Source organism: Sander lucioperca, chromosome 18 (genome assembly GCF_008315115.2).
Source record: "Sander lucioperca isolate FBNREF2018 chromosome 18, SLUC_FBN_1.2, whole genome shotgun sequence".
NCBI lineage: Eukaryota > Metazoa > Chordata > Actinopteri > Perciformes > Percidae > Sander > Sander lucioperca.
In genome coordinates this window covers 17,159,447-17,177,654 of record NC_050190.1, presented here as the reverse complement: position 1 = coordinate 17,177,654, position 18,208 = coordinate 17,159,447, and the positions used below count along the sequence as shown (strand labels likewise).

Below are 18,208 nucleotides of genomic sequence, written 5' to 3'. Positions count from 1 at the left end.
ACACAGTGAGCTGTTCCAAAGAATCAAATCTCGAATAATTTGGAAAAACACACGAAAAGATCACCCAACACAAGACAATTTAAAACCTTTTTGGGAAAAGGAAAGGAGGGAGGAAACAAAAATATTTGTGACACAGAAAGCATCAGAACTTGAAACGGATCAATTAAACGTAAGTCCAACAGTACCATTGCCAGCAATACCTCATTGGATACTTCCTGGTGATGCCACAGCAGCTTTAACATAAGAAAAGAAGAACAAGGATAGGTTTATACTATACAGGTATATATTGATAGTAATGCACAGTCACGTCCAGATCTACACAGATGTATCAAAGAGTTTAGTTAGTAAAATAGGAGTATTCATTTTTCCAGAGTTTTATCTCAAAGATGGGAAAGGGATCAGTGATGAATTATTAGTTAAAACAGGAGCAATGCTAGCAACTTTGTAAGCAGTACAGTGGATACAAGATACAAGACCATTGAGAGCAATCATTTGTTCAGACTCAAGCTCATCACTAGCTGGTGTACATCACAGTCATTCAGACAGCAGACCAGACATTTAGAGATTTACAACAAACTTTGTATAATTCAAATGATTGGTCTTAGAGTAATATGTTTTTTTATATTGATACCGGCACTTATTGGTATCAAAGGAAAGTACATTGTTTTGGCAGTTAGCAAAACAGAAGTTAAGAGCATTATAAAACAGAGATTGAAGGAAGCAATGGGAGGAAGAGAGGAAAGGACGATGGTTTTACAGAGTACAAAGGAAAGCGGGAGGAATGAGGTGTGCTGGAATTAAGGAGCAGGAGAGAAGAGATGATTATATCAAGACTTTAATTGGACACACTGGACTAAACAGTATCACTGTTCAAAATAGGTATGCATAATACAGGAAGATGTGATTACTCTGGGCAAGAAGAAACAGTATAGCATGTTATACTATATTGTCATAATTATTAGGGAGATAGAAGACTTTAGATACAAAACTACACAAAGATAAAAGTACAATCGAGTGTGATCGAATAGATATTCTGGAAAGGAACTCAAGAAAAGAGCTTCATTGATTGCATTGATCTATTTTGTATATATTTTTTTCTGTTTCTGTATTTATCGTTTATTCCTTAATAATGTTTCATGTTTTTTGTATGCACCAATCACCAAGGCAAATTCCACGTACAGGCAACTTACTGTGGCAATAAACTCCTTTCTGATTCTATTTCAGTATCTTAGACAAATTAATATGAATGAGAAGATATACGTTTTTTTTCATGTATTATTATAATGTTATTTTATGTTTTGTTTAAATATTCGAAATACTAGATATTCTGATTCACACCTCATACCAGTTGGAGGCGGTAATGCCCCAAATAGTTGTTTGCCAACCGCCAATACACCTCAAAAAAGAAGAACACGTGACTGGAATTTCCCATTTCCTCCAGAGAGGATAGGCTACTTAGCTACTACCGGTTCGCTTTCGTTAGAGTGACGACGACAGATACGGGTTAACATCGACGAAGAGACAACGGTTTCTTCAAACCAACACAATTGAGCATTTTTGAGTTTTATTCGAAAGATATCGTCGCGTTTACGTTTTTAAAGGCGACTTTTCAGATATATTGTATATTTTAAAGTCACCAGGACCAAAGGTTTCAAGTTAACGTTACAGTCGACGGTAAGTCCATAACATTACAAAGGCAGCTTCAGCTTAGCTACATTTAACGTTAGCTGACGTAACGTTAATTTGTTTTGCCAAACTGGAGTTATGTGTAAACGGTTGCATTTAACGTTAATCGACTGAATAAAATGTAAAATGTATTGTCTTTGTAATTTAATGTTTATGTGCGAATTATTTGGATATGGCGTTTTTTGGAGTGATATTAACAGATGGTAGCAAGCTAGTCCGGCTATCTTTAGCTTGCGTCATTCCGGAAATTTCCAGTATTTTCCAGTCGGCCGCTGCAGTTCTTAGCTGCAGTACGTTGCTTTGCTCGCTAGGGGCAGCACTGAGGAAACAACTGTTATGCAACAATAGCCTTAGGTTTACAGACTGTGGGTGATGTTATCAAGGCACTAAAAGGTCTAATGACGCACATTATTGCTACATTGACTAACGTTACAAGGGGCCAGCCCATTCAAGGTTTACAGAATACTGTAAAAACTAGTTTTTATTTTATTTTACTTATGCAAATTTTTCTATATTTGTCATTTCAGCTTGTGACAAAAAAAACAATGGCCAAGGGAGAAGACTCGCACTCTGAAATGGCCGACGTTCGTCAGAGAGATGGCATCAATGTAATCTTTGACCAGAACAGCCCTGCCTCATCTCGCTCCCGCTCACCAGCCAGAAGCAGCGGTGGCGGCAGACGCTCTGTCGGCTCTGGTCGCCACAGGGGACGTGGCACCCACGGGCGACGTTACAGGTCTTCATCATCGTCATCATCCAGCAGCAGGTCCTCCTCTCACACCAGGTCCCGCTCTCACCCTCGTTGCCACAGACCTTCCTCCCGCTGTCGCTGTGACAACCATCGCAGAAATGGCCGTGAGCGCCAGCCCCGCTCCAGGCCTTCCAGCCGCAGGTACAGGAGGTCTGTGAGTCGGTTTTCCCAATCCCCACCCAGAACCCACAAAAGCGGCTCAAGGTCCGGATCTTCAGAGCATTCTGTCAACTTAAATTTGGATGGTAAGATGATTTGATCAAAATTGGGGAACATTCACTACTCTATTTGTATTCATTGCCCAAAGAGGCACACTTTGACAGTCCTTAAATCTACTCTGAAAACTTTTTGTGTTCCCCAGATAAAGAAGAACTCCTCAAAACTGTAAAGGCCAATGCTACGACGATTCTAGGAGTGGAGAAGCTGGAAGTTCCCGAGAGGATCCTAGAAGTGGAGAAGCTGGAACTTTCTGATTGTGTGAAACCAATCCTGTCAGAGCAGTCGGTGGAGTTCAAATGGGTGTCGTCAGATACATGGGTGAGACAAGACCCTGAAAAGACTCTGTCACAGGTGGGTGTCTGAGAGTGACTGTCGGCTACACATTGAACACATCACACACTGAACACATCACACACTAAAGAACCACTTGCCACAGATTCCTTTTAAAGGCATAGACACGTTTTTCCCATCTTGAACTACATGTCAATACAAGGTAAGCGGTGTTGAGTATTTTAGAGTTATTTTTCAGTTTTACAAACAACTTGTGCCTAACAGTGCACTGACCATTAATGCATTTTTACCACTTGGGTTAAGGGACTCATAGGTCTTTGGCTGTACAGGACAAATGGTTTTTCATAAAAGTAAAGATGCAACTATTATAGTGCATGAAGCACAATGTAATGTCTACTGATCTATTGATTGAATGAATTTCCTGTGTCTTGTGTTAACCTTTGGACCCCTGAGGGAATACACATGCTCTCTGTATTTATTCCTGTCTTCATAGATAACATGACAGTGGTCTCCTTCACTCATCGGCACCTGGGATTAAAGGGCTGTCATGTGACTTGGGTGACGACAATATGTGTTTGCGTGAAAGGTTATCTGATAACTCTTGTAATGTTCACAATGTGTAAGTTTATCAACTAGAGGCTTGCAATTAAACACATATGTAGATTGCCTCACAATCAGATGATGATGCACACAATCCATAAACATGCTAATTATACACAGATACGTAGATGATTCAATTCAGCTATTGTATTACACTGACTCCACTTCATGTAGATAGGCAGTAGAATTTTGACATTTCGAATGTATTTATGCTTGCAGTTGAAATGGGTCATTGTTATTTAGCAGAATCCTCCACTCGCTGATGGAGCACAGGCGTGTGGACTGCATTATAGTGACTATCCCTGTCGAGAGCTAAAAACAGACGAAGAACTCCTCTCCATATGCCAAAGATAAGTTGGTTCACCAGCCGCGTGCTGAGGGCTGGGAAACCTACGTCACCATCATTCTGCCACTGTAGACAGAAAAGACAAACCTTTACTCTTTTTTTTGTTTTTTGTTTGCATTTTATTCTGTTTCAAGGTCTGTCCTTGTAAGATTCATTAAATGGTCGAGCCAGGCTTTTGATGGCAGTGGGACGGGGGTGTTAAGTGTTGAAGCTAACACTTAAATAATTAACAATGCAATAGAAGTTGTTTTATTTATATTTTTTTATATTATTTTTTACAATATTAACAATGGGAACTATAAACCATCTATATGAACATAAACTGTCAAAGCTCACCCTACCATCAGTTTTACACACGTGTCTAACTAGGTCTGTTTTTCTTGTCTCTTTTTAACAGAGCAATGAGGGGGAGTCTGATGTGTCCAGCCCAACGATGTCCCCAAAAATGAAAATCTCTTTCAGCCTTCATGTAAGTGACTTAAATTGCATCTTCCAACGGTTAATAGCCAAACCAAACTGCTTTAATTTTTTCCTGGGTATATAATGATGTATTCTAATGTCTCTTTCTCTCCTAATCTTGTCCCGTTAGAATTCTGTGGTCAAACAAACAGTGGCAGCTTCATCTTGTGCTAAGGTAACTTCCAGAATGGACATCTATGAAAGCAGGAAGCCCTATGGTCACTGGGTTCCAGTCCAATCAGGCAAAACCTCCAAAGCACGCAAACACAGACCTGCCACGTCACACTAGAGTGGCAGAGAGTACATGGACACTGTAAATATTTTGTACATATATTTTACCATTTCATGGTCAACATTTTCTTTCAGATGTTAAAAGTTAAGTGGGAAGAAGTGGAGATTTCATTCAGGTGGGATTGTTTTTCCTTTTGTTGTATAGTGTGCTGGTTATGATTGAAATAAAGATTTATTTGATAGAGATTGTTTCTGACTGCTTTTGTAACTAGTCTCATAGATCAATGAACTACACCAGTGAGTCAGTCTTAAGCCTTGATAAAATCAGAATTGGTAGAGAACACTGACGAAACTCATGCATGCAGAGAAATGAGGTTTTAACTTGTTGACCAATAGTAACTATACAGTAATATTCCTTACTACGGGTGTGCAAAAAAAAATTGATTCACGTTCGTATTGCGATTCAAGCTCTACGATTCAAAAATCGATTAATAGAATTCCAAAAATTGATTCATACTTTTTAATAAAAAAAAAAAAAGGTATGTCTACTGTAATCACATGGGAAAAGTACATTTATATACTGTGAATCTTTTTTTTTAATCTTGAGCCTGAAAATCGATATTGAACCGTGACATTTTCTGAATCGTGCACCCCTATTCCTTACTACTTACAAATTACTTACTAGAGTAAAGTAATGGTGTATTCTGATATATTTTTCTAAAGGGTTTTATCCTACAGTCCAGCCTGAGTGTTTGTGTATGGATTTAAGTCGGCTGCATTTTTTTATGATGACCACAGTGTGTCAGTATTATACTTTTCAGAATTTTTGTCTGTCACTTTATTAGGAATGGGTAATGTTTCAGACTGATGTTGATGTGGTAGCCTGGTTCCAGACCTCTGAATTGCCAACATCTCTGATTTGTTTGATTTTAAATAAGAATGAAGTGATACAAAATGGCAATTCAGTCTGAATATCAGCCTAGATGATGCAGTGGCTCTAAAGGTACACAAATGATACCAAGGTATGTATATAATGCTATGTTATGTGACAGGACAGAAGTCTTTTCAAAAACCCGTGATACCTCGAACAAGTCCACAGTAAAGCAAAAAAAGTTACCCATTATCTGTAGTTCATTTTGCTCTCTGAATCAAATTGTACATCAGCCTTTTTAATGGAAGACATTTTGAAATGTCAGTTGGAAAACCACAGGTGTTTAATAATATTTGATGGCTGAATTCCATTTAGCTTTAGTGTCCTCCTGGTATAGTGCATAATTGTGCTTACTGAGGCACTTGAACAGAACAGAGCCCTCAATAATGTTAATGTGCTTTTTCTACAACCTCTGCTGTGAATAACACCTGTAATAATGTATCCTTAATACTACCTAGCAATCACAGGCAGAGTCACAGAATTATTTTTTTTTTTCTGATGGTGATTGACGTTTGGTGATCATCCATCTGCTTACACATGATTTGAACATGTTCTTTCTTGAGTAACTTGATATATTTCCTGCTGTTGTGGCTGCTAAGTGACTGGTTCTTGGCACATGTTAAAACATACTAGTGTATTATTGCCAGAAGGTAACTTATCTATTGGGTAAGATAACTATAAAGTGAGTTTGATACACTTTCATGCTCCCAAGATTTCTAGGCTGATATTCACATGTCACAATCTGCCGATTATGTCTTGAGTGCCAGACTCCGTGTCTCCTGCTGTAAACTGACCTGTAATTCTGATTAATTACTTTGACGAGAGATAAAACATGCAAATACATAACGCAGGGAGTAGGTACTGAGAACTTAATACGCATCAAGATCATTGATATGCACACACAGCATAGTAGTCTCTAGTTTGACCTGACAAAGCAGAGAAGAGAGACAAGGTTTGTTTTGTTTTGTAATGGAGTCATCACATAATAGGTTTGGAAAAAAAGATTTGGTGCTTGCAGGCTTTTGTGTCTATGGAAAAAAAAAAAACTCACTTATTTATACAGTCATTTTCCTATGTTTACTAGGCTTAAAACATACCCATTTTGCTTTGCAGGAAACTGGCAGTTGGTTTTGGAATAATTAAAGGCGTCAGATTATCTGAGACACACAACAGTGAATTTATGCAGTGTTATTCGATTCCCAGCCAATGTCCTCAGGCTAATCAGATAAGACTACAAAAATATCACAATCATAAACCTGAACGTTTAATCCACACCCTCAAAGCTCTAGAGCAGAGTCAGATATCAAAGCCCTCCCTTACCCTTCATCGGTAAAACAAACAATTTGTGTCATGGCCTCTTCGCACACTATCCTCTGAAGGCATACCATACATTTATTGTGAGTAGGGCTGCAACTAACGATTACTTTCATAGTCGATTAATCTGTTGATTATTTTCTAGATTAGTTGTTTGGTCTATAAAAAAAGAAACGTGGATCAGTGTTTCCCAAAAGCCAAAGATGACGTCCTCAAATGTCTTGTTTTGTCCACAACTCAAAGATATTCACTTTACGGTCACAGAGGACTGAAGAAAACTAGAAAATATTCACATTTAAGAAGCTGGAATCAAAGAATTTTTACTTTTGTCTTAAAAAATTACTCAAACCGACTAATCGATTATCAAAATAGTTGGCGATTAATTTAAGAGTTGACAACTAATGCAGCTCTAATTGTGAAGTTTGATTGATTCAAGACTAAATATAACAGATTAACTAATGTTTGATTCAATTCAATGCTGGTATGTCTACATACACACCAATGACTGTCTACCCTGTAGAGGGTGCAATGTGCCTATTTTCACAGACAGTAGTTGGATGAATGGGAGGCTTGCATGGGAACCTGTTGTCTTATCTTTTCTCCAGTCACAAGGCTTTCCCTGCTTATGTCACAGTTTGGGGCAAGTAAGTTAGACTGAGATGTAGATGATAATGAATAAATTGAATTGCTCAATTGTTGGTCCTTTTTGTGCACCTCCACCAAAACATTCTTTTGGTTTGATACTAGTTTATTCTCACACTTAAAAACATCTCTATCATGAGACCACACGCAAGTAAACCCACAGAAAAACAAACAAGTGTGCAAGATAACTGGAAGTGGTTTATTTAAAAAATAAAAAGGATAATAATGATAACAGTTGTTTTAACTTCTAATAATGTACAAAAGGTATACCACACATCTAACAGATAACTCATTATCTTTCGGCTCAAAATAACCTTAGCATGGTATAAAAATGTCAAACTGCCTTACAATACAGAGTACATTTTAGCATTTCAATATATTTATTCTAGGTAAAAATATCCATCACAGAAATGAAGAAGTAGTGAGCATGTCCACTGATGTGACTGACTGGACCCACTAGACAGCTGTGCCCCTCTCCAAGTTTTGTTTGATCTCGGCTGTGTATTTGCCGTAGAAACGCTCCGCCTTCTTGTTGAACTTGGCATTCCTCTCGTTAATGTAGTCGATGTCTGCGTCGTCATTGTAGGCCCTGCGTCGGCTGTACTTGGCCCGCTTCTCTATCCTGACAATCGCAAATAAAAGCAGCTTAAGGGAGGATTTCATAAACCAGTATGGCCACTATCCATGGCATATCCAATAACAATAATTGGGTACAGGCAATTATTTGGGGGTGTGCATTTAAATTTGGCAAGGAGTGGCGATGGAAAACCAAACACACACATGCATACTCGAGGAAAATACTGTCAATTTGTGAGCTCCCAGTCTTGATTTACTGTGTCTTCAAAGCATTGTTGTGCATCATACCCTGGCAACTGAATCCTTGTCTAATGCCCCACAGTCGCATCTCTAACACAAGCCATAGGCTGTCTCAAATATAGAACAGCTCAGGGTACGACCAGGGTAATCAAAGGTGAAAGGGACCCTGAAGACGCACCCTGAAGAAGGCTGTCTGTGCCGCTACGCGTGGGTTGCTTCTCCCTATGTCTTTTACATTTTCTATTATGAAATAGCCAGTAAAATAAAGGCTTTTTAATAATTTTGAAGAAGAGTGCCTTGGATTTCCCTTTTTTTCTACACTTAATTGAATTCCCGACCCCAAAGAGAACCTTCAAACATTGGACTGAACTTCCTGAGCACCCTGGACTTTTGTTTTTCAAAAAGGTGAAAGGGACTTCTGTAGCAAAGAAAAAAACGTTAAGAACCAAAACAGTTTGATGCTGCAGTCAGTTAAATGTGAGGGACACCGAAGATAATGGTTTTAACCCTGTGTTCTGACTTTACAGTGGCTTTCAAAAAGATTTGGCAAGCCATCTACCCACACCCACTTACCAAAACACCAAGTATTGTATGGACCATTTGTTTGACATAAGGTCATGTACATAGTCTGCTATGGTCTGACCAGGGGCCTCATTTATAAAAACAGTATGTAGGATCCATACTAAGTGTATGTACGTACAAAAGCTGCAAATGGTGTGCGGCAAAAAATAATCCGATTTATAAAACTGTGTGCACGTACACCTGCAGGCAATGAATGTTGATACATAGAAATGGGCCTGCTGATCAATAATTCTTTACGGTGAATCATGGCAACAACCGAGAGACCAAAAAAAGGATCTTTTTGGGACTAAGAAATGGAAATGCTTGTGGGTGAGGTGGAGGGTAGAATTCACATATTGTTTGGTGGCCACAGCAGTGGGGTCACAAACTAAAGAAAATACAGCACAGTCATGTTCACTGCAGGGATTTTACACACAAAAACCATACGAAAACTCAATCCATCAAGCGATGATGATTAAATCAGCTTAGTTAGGGGTGGTTGAGGTAAAAAGGCATCATCCTAACATGGTACTCAAGGGCTGGGGAATGTGATGGACAGACAGCCCTGATGAAAATATTGAGCAGAATTTGATTTGAGATTTGATAGTGTTTCCGTACAGGTGCGCACATTCTCCCCGTCAGGTTTGTTTTTATAGATTCCCCCAACTTTTGCGTGGGAAAGGTTTGTCATTTGTCACGGGCAGCAGCCACAGAGAGCAAAAACCAAAGAACGGGCAGTTAGTACAAAGGTTTATCTTAGTCGTTTGCCCAGTAAGTTAAGCTGATACTTAATGGGCAGGCTGAGAGTAAGAATGAAAATAAAGGAATTATGGTCTGTTTTTGAGTGTGACTTACTGTTTCTCAACATCTTCCACCATGCGGTCAATGCCCTCTTTTGATGGCACATGGGTGCCGTGGATCAGGCTATTAGACGTGGGGTGGAAGTCAACACCACTGTGGAGCACCAGCAAAGGAATTAGAAATGCATAACCACAGATTATCACAATTTTAACAGACTTAAAACTGACTTTTCTATTCCATCATTGTGATATGGCCATCCCAATTAGAGAAGATAATGTGGCTTTCAGAGAAAAATGTGTTATGTGTATTCTTCACGGTTCAGCATGAACGTCAGTCCTTAAGGGTGAAAAACCTGCAGGCACTGAACTAATCCATCTTCGTGTACATGCATTGCATCCTAAAATAACGTCCGAAGTGTGTCAATACTAACCCCAGGGCAAATGAGGGGGTACATAACTTTACATATGATTGTGTAATAACAATAATTGGGTACAGGCAATTATTTGGGGGTGTGCATTTAAATTTGGCAAGGAGTGGCGATGGAAAACCAAACACACACATGCATACTCGAGGAAAATACTGTCAATTTGTGAGCTCCCAGTCTTGATTTACTGTGTCTTCAAAGCATTGTTGTGCATCATACCCTGGCAACTGAATCCTTGTCTAATGCCCCACAGTCGCATCTCTAACACAAGCCATAGGCTGTCTCAAATATAGAACAGCTCAGGGTACGACCAGGGTAATCAAAGGTGAAAGGGACCCTGAAGACGCACCCTGAAGAAGGCTGTCTGTGCCGCTACGCGTGGGTTGCTTCTCCCTATGTCTTTTACATTTTCTATTATGAAATAGCCAGTAAAATAAAGGCTTTTTAATAATTTTGAAGAAGAGTGCCTTGGATTTCCCTTTTTTTCTACACTTAATTGAATTCCCGACCCCAAAGAGAACCTTCAAACATTGGACTGAACTTCCTGAGCACCCTGGACTTTTGTTTTTCAAAAAGGTGAAAGGGACTTCTGTAGCAAAGAAAAAAACGTTAAGAACCAAAACAGTTTGATGCTGCAGTCAGTTAAATGTGAGGGACACCGAAGATAATGGTTTTAACCCTGTGTTCTGACTTTACAGTGGCTTTCAAAAAGATTTGGCAAGCCATCTACCCACACCCACTTACCAAAACACCAAGTATGGTATGGACCATTTGTTTGACATAAGGTCATGTACATAGTCTGCTATGGTCTGACCAGGGGCCTCATTTATAAAAACAGTATGTAGGATCCATACTAAGTGTATGTACGTACAAAAGCTGCAAATGGTGTGCGGCAAATAGAAATGCATAACCACAGATTATCACAATTTTAACAGACTTAAAACTGACTTTTCTATTCCATCATTGTGATATGGCCATCCCAATTAGAGAAGATAATGTGGCTTTCAGAGAAAAATGTGTTATGTGTATTCTTCACGGTTCAGCATGAACGTCAGTCCTTAAGGGTGAAAAACCTGCAGGCACTGAACTATTCCATCTTCGTGTACATGCATTGCATCCTAAAATAACGTCCGAAGCGTGTCAATACTAACCCCAGGGCAAATGAGGGGGTACATAACTTTACATATGATTGTGTACCATGTGATGGGGGAATTCTAAGATGATTAGGCCAAGAACATTGTTAAAATGTATTTTTCTTGACTAGAAATTTCACAGTTACGGACTTAATATCAGAAAGGGTTCTTATGTCATCATCGTTTTTATGGACCTGTTAGTGGGAATGCACAAAAATCTAGTAATGCCACATTTCTTCACATGTTGAACTGTCTGGACAAAGTATTAAAAAGGCACAAATACAATATTGTCACAGCAAAAGCAGATGGGACAGAGGCTTAACTCACCATTCCTCTCTCTGCTTCTCATAGCTTTCCAAGTCTGGTCTGATTTGCTTAGTGAGCCTTTGGTACTGTCGGAATTGGGCCTCGGCATAACCTGCAGTCCATTGTGTGAGACGGAGAGAAATAAAAACCGACTGACTTAGAATTACCGGAACAAACAGCAAGCAGACACGAGATCAGCAACACAACCGGCAGCTGGTTAGGGAGGGGTAAAGGGGCAACTCTCCTCCTTCGTCTCTTGAAGCCCCTCTGGTGATAATTTTCTCCCCAGAGGTTTTAATTCACAGGAGGTTTGGATGCAACAGATGGAAGCCATATTTAGGAGACACAGCAAGTTTTTTTCCCCAGTAGATTAAATTGGGAGCAGTTTGAGATGATTAACATCCCAAGGGGTTCTTACATGCAACTAGTACTGCTCTTTACACTGCTGCTGCTGTATAGGATTTAGGTAGCAACACTTCACTGTGTGGTATAGAAGTGGAAAAACTAGAAAAAAAAAAAAAAAAAAAGACAAGTCACATGCCATGGCACAGCAGGACAGAATAGTAGACCAGAATCACAGTTTACCACTTGTTTCCTCATGAGTAAACTGTATTCAATTACTATTCACTAAATGAGTAGACTGAGGTTCTGTGGTGTCATGCCTAAAATAAAGCAGTTCAATCCAATCCCAATTTGCTTCCATGTTACTTTCTGACGCGACTATAAACTTACAGAGTCAAAACAATCAGTAAGTGACAATCACTTCAGTGTGTTAAACAATGACTGCCAGCCTTGATCATATTAAGTGTGAAAGCAACAGAAATTCCCTGTTGATTGAAGAAATGTGTTTAATGTGTAATGTGAGTTTAGATTTCTTTAAAAAAAATAAAGCCAATCAAGACTGCAGTCTTTAGTCTGTACTTTGAGCTTAATTAATTCACACACCTAATTAATAAGTTGTTCAAGTGAATATGCGGTTGGTGTTGAGTAATCAAAAGATAGCATCCTTTGGGTTCCTCCTACCGATAGGGCTGGGTACAGAATTCAATACTTTTTAGGCAGCGACCGAATTGCCTCCTTAGCATCGAAAAATGCCTTGTAATTCAATACCAAATTTCAATAGCTAAAGAGTAAATCTCATCAGCAACAGTGAGCCAATAAGCATGCAGCAGGTTTCTACCAAGATCTAATAAAGCTGCTGATTGGCTGTCTAAAAATTGGTTTCGAAAACAGTGTTGTTCAGGAACTGGTATCAAAGTCACGATATTGGTCTCGGTACCGGTATCAAAAATGTTTGAACGATACCCAGCCCTACCTACCGACACAAGGGCGGTTGAAAAGCAAAAATAAAAAAGAAAAGTTGCTGGAGGCTGTGTCATTATACCCCAAGAATGTGTGCTGTTTAAGGTACCAGTGAGACATTAAATACGATCAAGGAAGTCCAGTCTTTGTAACAGATTTGAGCGCTTAATGGCTCATCAGATGCAAAACACTGCACAATGAGGTGCAATACTCACAGAAAGGATTTTACAACGTTATCACCAACTATTTCTTTAAACCACCAAGAATGTTTGCTGGATGACGTTCAACAAAAGTTGAGCAAGGTTCCACTTTTTATGATTGACGACCCTTCGTTGTTTTACCAGAGCCCTGTGCGTTGGCACTTCTGCCACATCAACAGACTGGCTCCATTCTAATGAATGAGAGGGCTGCATTTTCCCCACATGGGCCAAGTCGGTCTGAATGCAGCCTTAAGGCAGTTACAGACCAACCAGACGGCCGACCGTTGGCAGAAAAGGCAGTTGGACTGATCAGTTTCCCCGAGTTGGTCAAAAAAGTGCCTCGGAACACACCAAAGCTAAGAGACGTAATACGTCTCCGTGACAGCAGGCGGCGCTAATCTGTACTGTCGCCCAAAAAATGAAAACCGGCAGCTGATTGGACAAATGCGTCACGTGGGTTTGTTTTCTCCGGAAATTCAAAGCCAGACTGTCATGGCGGCTCCTTCAGAATACGATCTCATATTGTACTAAAATAGTTCACCGAAACGTGTTTCTGAAAACATTTTAAGCGAGAAATAGGCCATACAGTTGCTGAATCTGTCTTCATTTCAGATCGACAAAGGTCAGTTTAAAAGATTTTCGTCAGATTTTGAGAGGCTTAGTCACGCTCATTTCCGGGTGAGTCCCGACTGCCCTGTCTCCGACTGAACACGTCAGGTCGGCTAAAATGAAGGCCGACAGCTCCTCCAATGGACGACGGCATGGAACACTGAATTCTGAGTTATTTACTAATGACTTCATTCACACTTTATGACATGTCTCATATGTCCTATAAAACAAGTGCAAACAATGAGTAGACTGCAAACAGTCTATGTCTGTCTTCACGGGAGACCCTGCCACCAACCTGCAAATCCTGTGTCTGGGTTCTTCTTCTTTTTTTTCCTCTCCCACCGCTCTGCATCATCAGCAGTGATTTCAAGCAGTTTCACTCTGTCATAGTCCTCCCCTTTGGCAGCACATTCCTGAAAAACAAACATTAATATCTGGTTATTACATGGCCAGGCCAATCACAGCATTCTTCATTGCCATAGAGTTCTGATCCGAAGACTCTGGTGGACTATTTTTAAATAAATTAAATCATTTTAAAAGAATTAAATCATTTTAAATCAACATTTTTAAGTCCTGTATCACTCTGTCTGGTTTTTAATAGCAATAATGACCGGCTCGCTCTACATTATCCCTTACATATGACCCTTTGATTTGATATTTCATAATGTAAACTGTTGAGTTTGTGGCAATACACTCTTATTTGCTCCCTTGGGGAAATTAATTTTGTCGTACACAATCTAGGCTCTGAGTATATGCATGCAAACGGCCATACAGGCACCTGAGAGCTGCGCATAAGGAAATCAGGCTTATAGAAGGAGTCAAACAAGTAGTGGTCCTCCAGCCATGTATTTAATTAAAGACAGAGTGAACTACATATTTTGCACAGTGATTAATGTGCTACCACAGCCCTTTGTCTTAGTCAGTGGAGTTTTACTAAATCACATTTATTGGGGCATGTTTGGCCTTTATTTGACAGGACAGCTGAAGACAGGAAAGGGGGGGGAGAGAGAGAGAGAGAGAGAGAGAGAGAGAGAGAGAGAGAGAGAGAGAGAGACTGTCGGCTTCAAGTTACCATACATTTTGACAATCTGGTCAGTGCCATCTTGTGAGGGATGCACCGAATGTTCGGCAACCAAAAAGTGAAAAGGCTGAATTAATTTGACTGAACAATTAGGTCTTTGATGACGCGATCAAATAGCAACCAGCGTAGAGTGAGAAGTGCGCACGCTTTATTAATGCAGCAAACATGTCGGCAGGGTGGAAGCACTGTCACGATAAAAAAAAAAAAAAAAAAAAAAAACGCCAATATTTAACGACTCCGATCCTAGGTAACCGTCTGCTCCATGCATCTCCGGTGCATCTCATGTCATCGATGAGAAGAGTGTTACACCTTTCCTGTTTTGGGTTCCCAGACCGGGGTCAGGAAGCAGCAGTATTAACAGATGAAGCCCCCCTGGCTTGAGAAGCTTGTTGTTTTATTGTTCACTGTTACTTCACTTTATATTGTCTTTGCTATCTCTTTTTCCTCTCGCTTTTCCCTCACACAGTCGCACCTGTACGCTAAGTTACTCTCACTCTCCGGCCGCTCCACACCCCCACTGACGTCACTCACTTAACGCACCTGACATTCTTGCTCTAAGTTACGTTACTCTTGTAAGGAGGAATTGACTTTCATGTGAGAAAGCAGAGAAGCTACTTAGAACCTGCCACTTTTCCTGAAGAAGTAGTGTTTTGTCTAGGACGATTATTCATTTGTTGTGGGTCCATTCACTTTTTTTGCACGCTTTTCAATCCGCTTATTGTTGTTATTAGGTAGTAGGTTATTCGGCCTATGGTCAAGTTTTTCGTTATATTATAAATTCAGCCATGAATTTTCATTTGGGTGCATGCCTACATCTTGTCATCATGCTGAATACAGTACCATAGGTTCAAGGTTCTTTATTATATAGAGTTTATGCATACTACGCTTATAAATACCTTTTTCTTTTCGTCTACAGCAAGCTCCCACTCGAGTCTGGCTTTCTTCGCCTCCCAGTTATTCGGGAGTTTCAGTCTCTTGTCCTCCTCCACAACCTCCTGGTGATTGATCTTACGGGCTTCATTCTGCAGTGGAAAATAACAACACATCATGAAATGTTTTACAAGCAGCTGTATGCAAGTGGGATATTTCAGAAACCATCCACACGTATATTGTCTTGAGGCAGACTGTGTAACGTTACCTAAACACGATCATTTCTTGTTAAAAGGGTTTTGTCACAATCGTGAGTCAGTCCAGCTTGCCATCGCCACATAGCCAAATAGCTTAGAGGAACACTCGAAATTAAGATATTGTCTTCAGAACGTAAAAGGGCTTTCATCAGGAAAAGGTAAACAACTTACCCGTTTGAAATGCAACTCTCGGAATTTCCGTAATCTCGCTTCCCTCTTCTGGGACGAAAGAGCTTCTCTCGGTCCCTCTTCAGTGGCTGTAACGTTAGCTGACTCCTGAAAATAACGACAGTTAACGTTACTACTAGCTATGGACAATACACTATAGAACGAGATGTTTAATGACCTAGCTTAGTTTATTTCAGACAAGATAGCCTAAAATACTGAGCAGAAATAGTCTGCGACGAGCTGACGTTGATTAGCCATCGCCAACATTGGTTAACGTTAGCTTAGCACAACAACACGATATTGTAAACAAACACAGTGGACCAGAAACACAGTCTCCGCCGGCAAAATGAATCATCGCTCTTATAGGAATTATATTAATCGACAATATTTTTGCCACAAAACCAAATAAATTGGGTAATTTGACATTAAAATGAAGCTACTAACCTCACTACATGACGCCATTGTTGCACTAATGTTAGGGTTAGGAAGAAGAAGACAGGAAGTGTGACGTTCATACCGGATACTACGAAGAAAATAAACGTTTTACAAAAAAAAAAAAAAAAAAACGTTTTACATTTTATTATTTTGTCAGAACATATTTTAATACAGAAATCTAAAATGTGTGTGAGGGCTCAATTTCTTCCTCTAAGCTGAGGGATTAATTTGAAGCAGTTTTCTGCAAGAGGATTGAAATTCAGTTTTTCTCTAATCTTGAATATTTTCCCTTTCTTTCAATTTCAGAAATACAATTAAAATTTTCATTCATTTGTGTCATATTTTACTATATATATATATATATATATATATATATATATATATATATATATATATATATATATATATATACGGTATATATATAATAAACATTTGAATGTATAAAAATATATACGCAAATATTGTATTCAACCTTGAACTAAGCAAAAGGAAAAATAAAGGTCAGAAGCTTAAAGCGTAACTCTCTCCAAAATGCAAGCCAGTCAAAAATAGTCGAGGGAGGAGAGTAAAGATGGAAAGCTCCAAAAGCTTAGTTCCATATAAATGCATGGATAATTCATTGTTTTGTCGTTAGTGAAACACAATATTGACCTTGTAGTTGAAAAAGGAGCCTCATATAAGAATGACATTTCCTCCTATGGAGTCCGTTCATTCGCATTCGGAGATCGCCTATTTTTGACTGGGAAAATGGCGGATAGCGTAAACAACAACTGCTAATGTGAGTTGCTCAAAACCTTTCTTTTTAGTAAAATCTGTGTACACAAACAATGTTCTCAATGCTCAAGTTCATGTGTAGAGACCCTGGTGATACTTAGAGAAAAGTTTCATGTTGTGTTGAGCCTTCTTAGTGTTTTAAAAATAGCTATTTTGAGGCTAGCATAAAAGTGCCCCTAGGACTCCCATTCAAAAGGCCATTTGACCGAAAAACGAGAAAAAGTCGAAAAATCGTAAAAATCGTAAAAGTGACAATTCCGTCCTAAATATGCTTTTAAACGAAAGTTTGACTCAGGTACATTCACAAAAAGAACCTAGGTTGCATTTTGGCGAGAGTTACGCTTTAAGCTTCTGACCTTTATTTTTCCTTTTGCTTAGTTCAAGGTTGACATTTTATGTTTTATTCTAAGTAAGGTGCAAGAGACAGACATCTATTGGCTCAAGTAGAAGTAACACTACATAAAAAGGGGCTTAAAGTGCCCATATTATGAAAAAAACACTTTTTCTGGGATTTGGGGTGTTCTGTTGTGTCTCTGGTGCTTCCACACACATACAAACTTTGAAAAAAATCCACCCATGCTGTTTAGAGTGAGATACGGTTTCTGAATGTGTCCTGCCTTCAGTCTCTGGGTGAGCTGTTCAAAATCGGCACGGCTTGTGACGTCACAAGCCGAAACGAGCAGGCTAACCGCAACCATTAGCTCGTAGCGTTAGCATGCTAACGCTATGGCTAACGCTAGCATGCTAACGCTAGCATGCTACCTCGTTCTCAATAGCAAAGCACTGCTACAACACACACAAGTTCACCATAATCTACAAAAGAACTACTTACATGTGCGCCCTCATTTAGAAGTCTCCCAGCTAATCCTGCCTTGTAACTGACCGAAGTTGTAGAAACAGCCTTTCTTTTACTGTCTATGGAGCTAGCTAGCTGACATGATCTACATCTGAGCTACTGGGCATGTGCAGTGCAATCAAAGATAGTACAGAAGAAGAAGAAG

At 39.5% G+C, this 18,208-nt stretch overlaps 2 protein-coding genes and 1 long non-coding RNA gene across 4 annotated transcripts; 2 read left to right on the top strand and 1 right to left on the bottom strand.

The window, feature by feature from the left end:
- Positions 1-1,447: 1,447 nt before the first annotated feature.
- Positions 1,448-4,825, top strand: rsrp1 (arginine/serine-rich protein 1). Of its 2 annotated transcripts, none has more exons than XR_004103235.2 (5): positions 1,448-1,674; positions 2,214-2,682; positions 2,799-3,007; positions 3,794-4,362; positions 4,483-4,825. XR_004103235.2 is itself a non-coding variant. In XM_031288646.2 (5 exons), the coding sequence occupies exons 2-5, from the start codon at positions 2,232-2,234 to the stop codon at positions 4,639-4,641; spliced, it is 891 nt and encodes a 296-aa protein (XP_031144506.1). In that variant the 5' UTR covers positions 1,449-1,674; positions 2,214-2,231; the 3' UTR covers positions 4,642-4,825. The 2 variants fall into 2 exon arrangements, 1 of the variants encoding a protein (XP_031144506.1); XM_031288646.2 differs by having other exon boundaries at positions 1,449-1,674; positions 4,291-4,362.
- Positions 4,826-7,646: 2,821 nt separating this feature from the next.
- syf2 (SYF2 pre-mRNA-splicing factor) lies at positions 7,647-16,554 on the bottom strand. Its single transcript, XM_031288691.2, has 7 exons — positions 16,443-16,554; positions 16,002-16,106; positions 15,600-15,725; positions 13,918-14,035; positions 11,533-11,623; positions 9,703-9,801; positions 7,647-8,092 (listed from the first exon to the last, which is right to left on the bottom strand). The coding sequence occupies exons 1-7, from the start codon at positions 16,458-16,460 to the stop codon at positions 7,927-7,929; spliced, it is 723 nt and encodes a 240-aa protein (XP_031144551.1). The 5' UTR covers positions 16,461-16,554; the 3' UTR covers positions 7,647-7,926.
- On the top strand, positions 9,944-10,969 carry LOC116042507. The gene is made up of 2 exons (XR_004103244.2): positions 9,944-10,397; positions 10,649-10,969. It is a non-coding gene; the product is annotated as an uncharacterized LOC116042507 (long non-coding RNA).
- Positions 16,555-18,208: the final 1,654 nt, after the last annotated feature.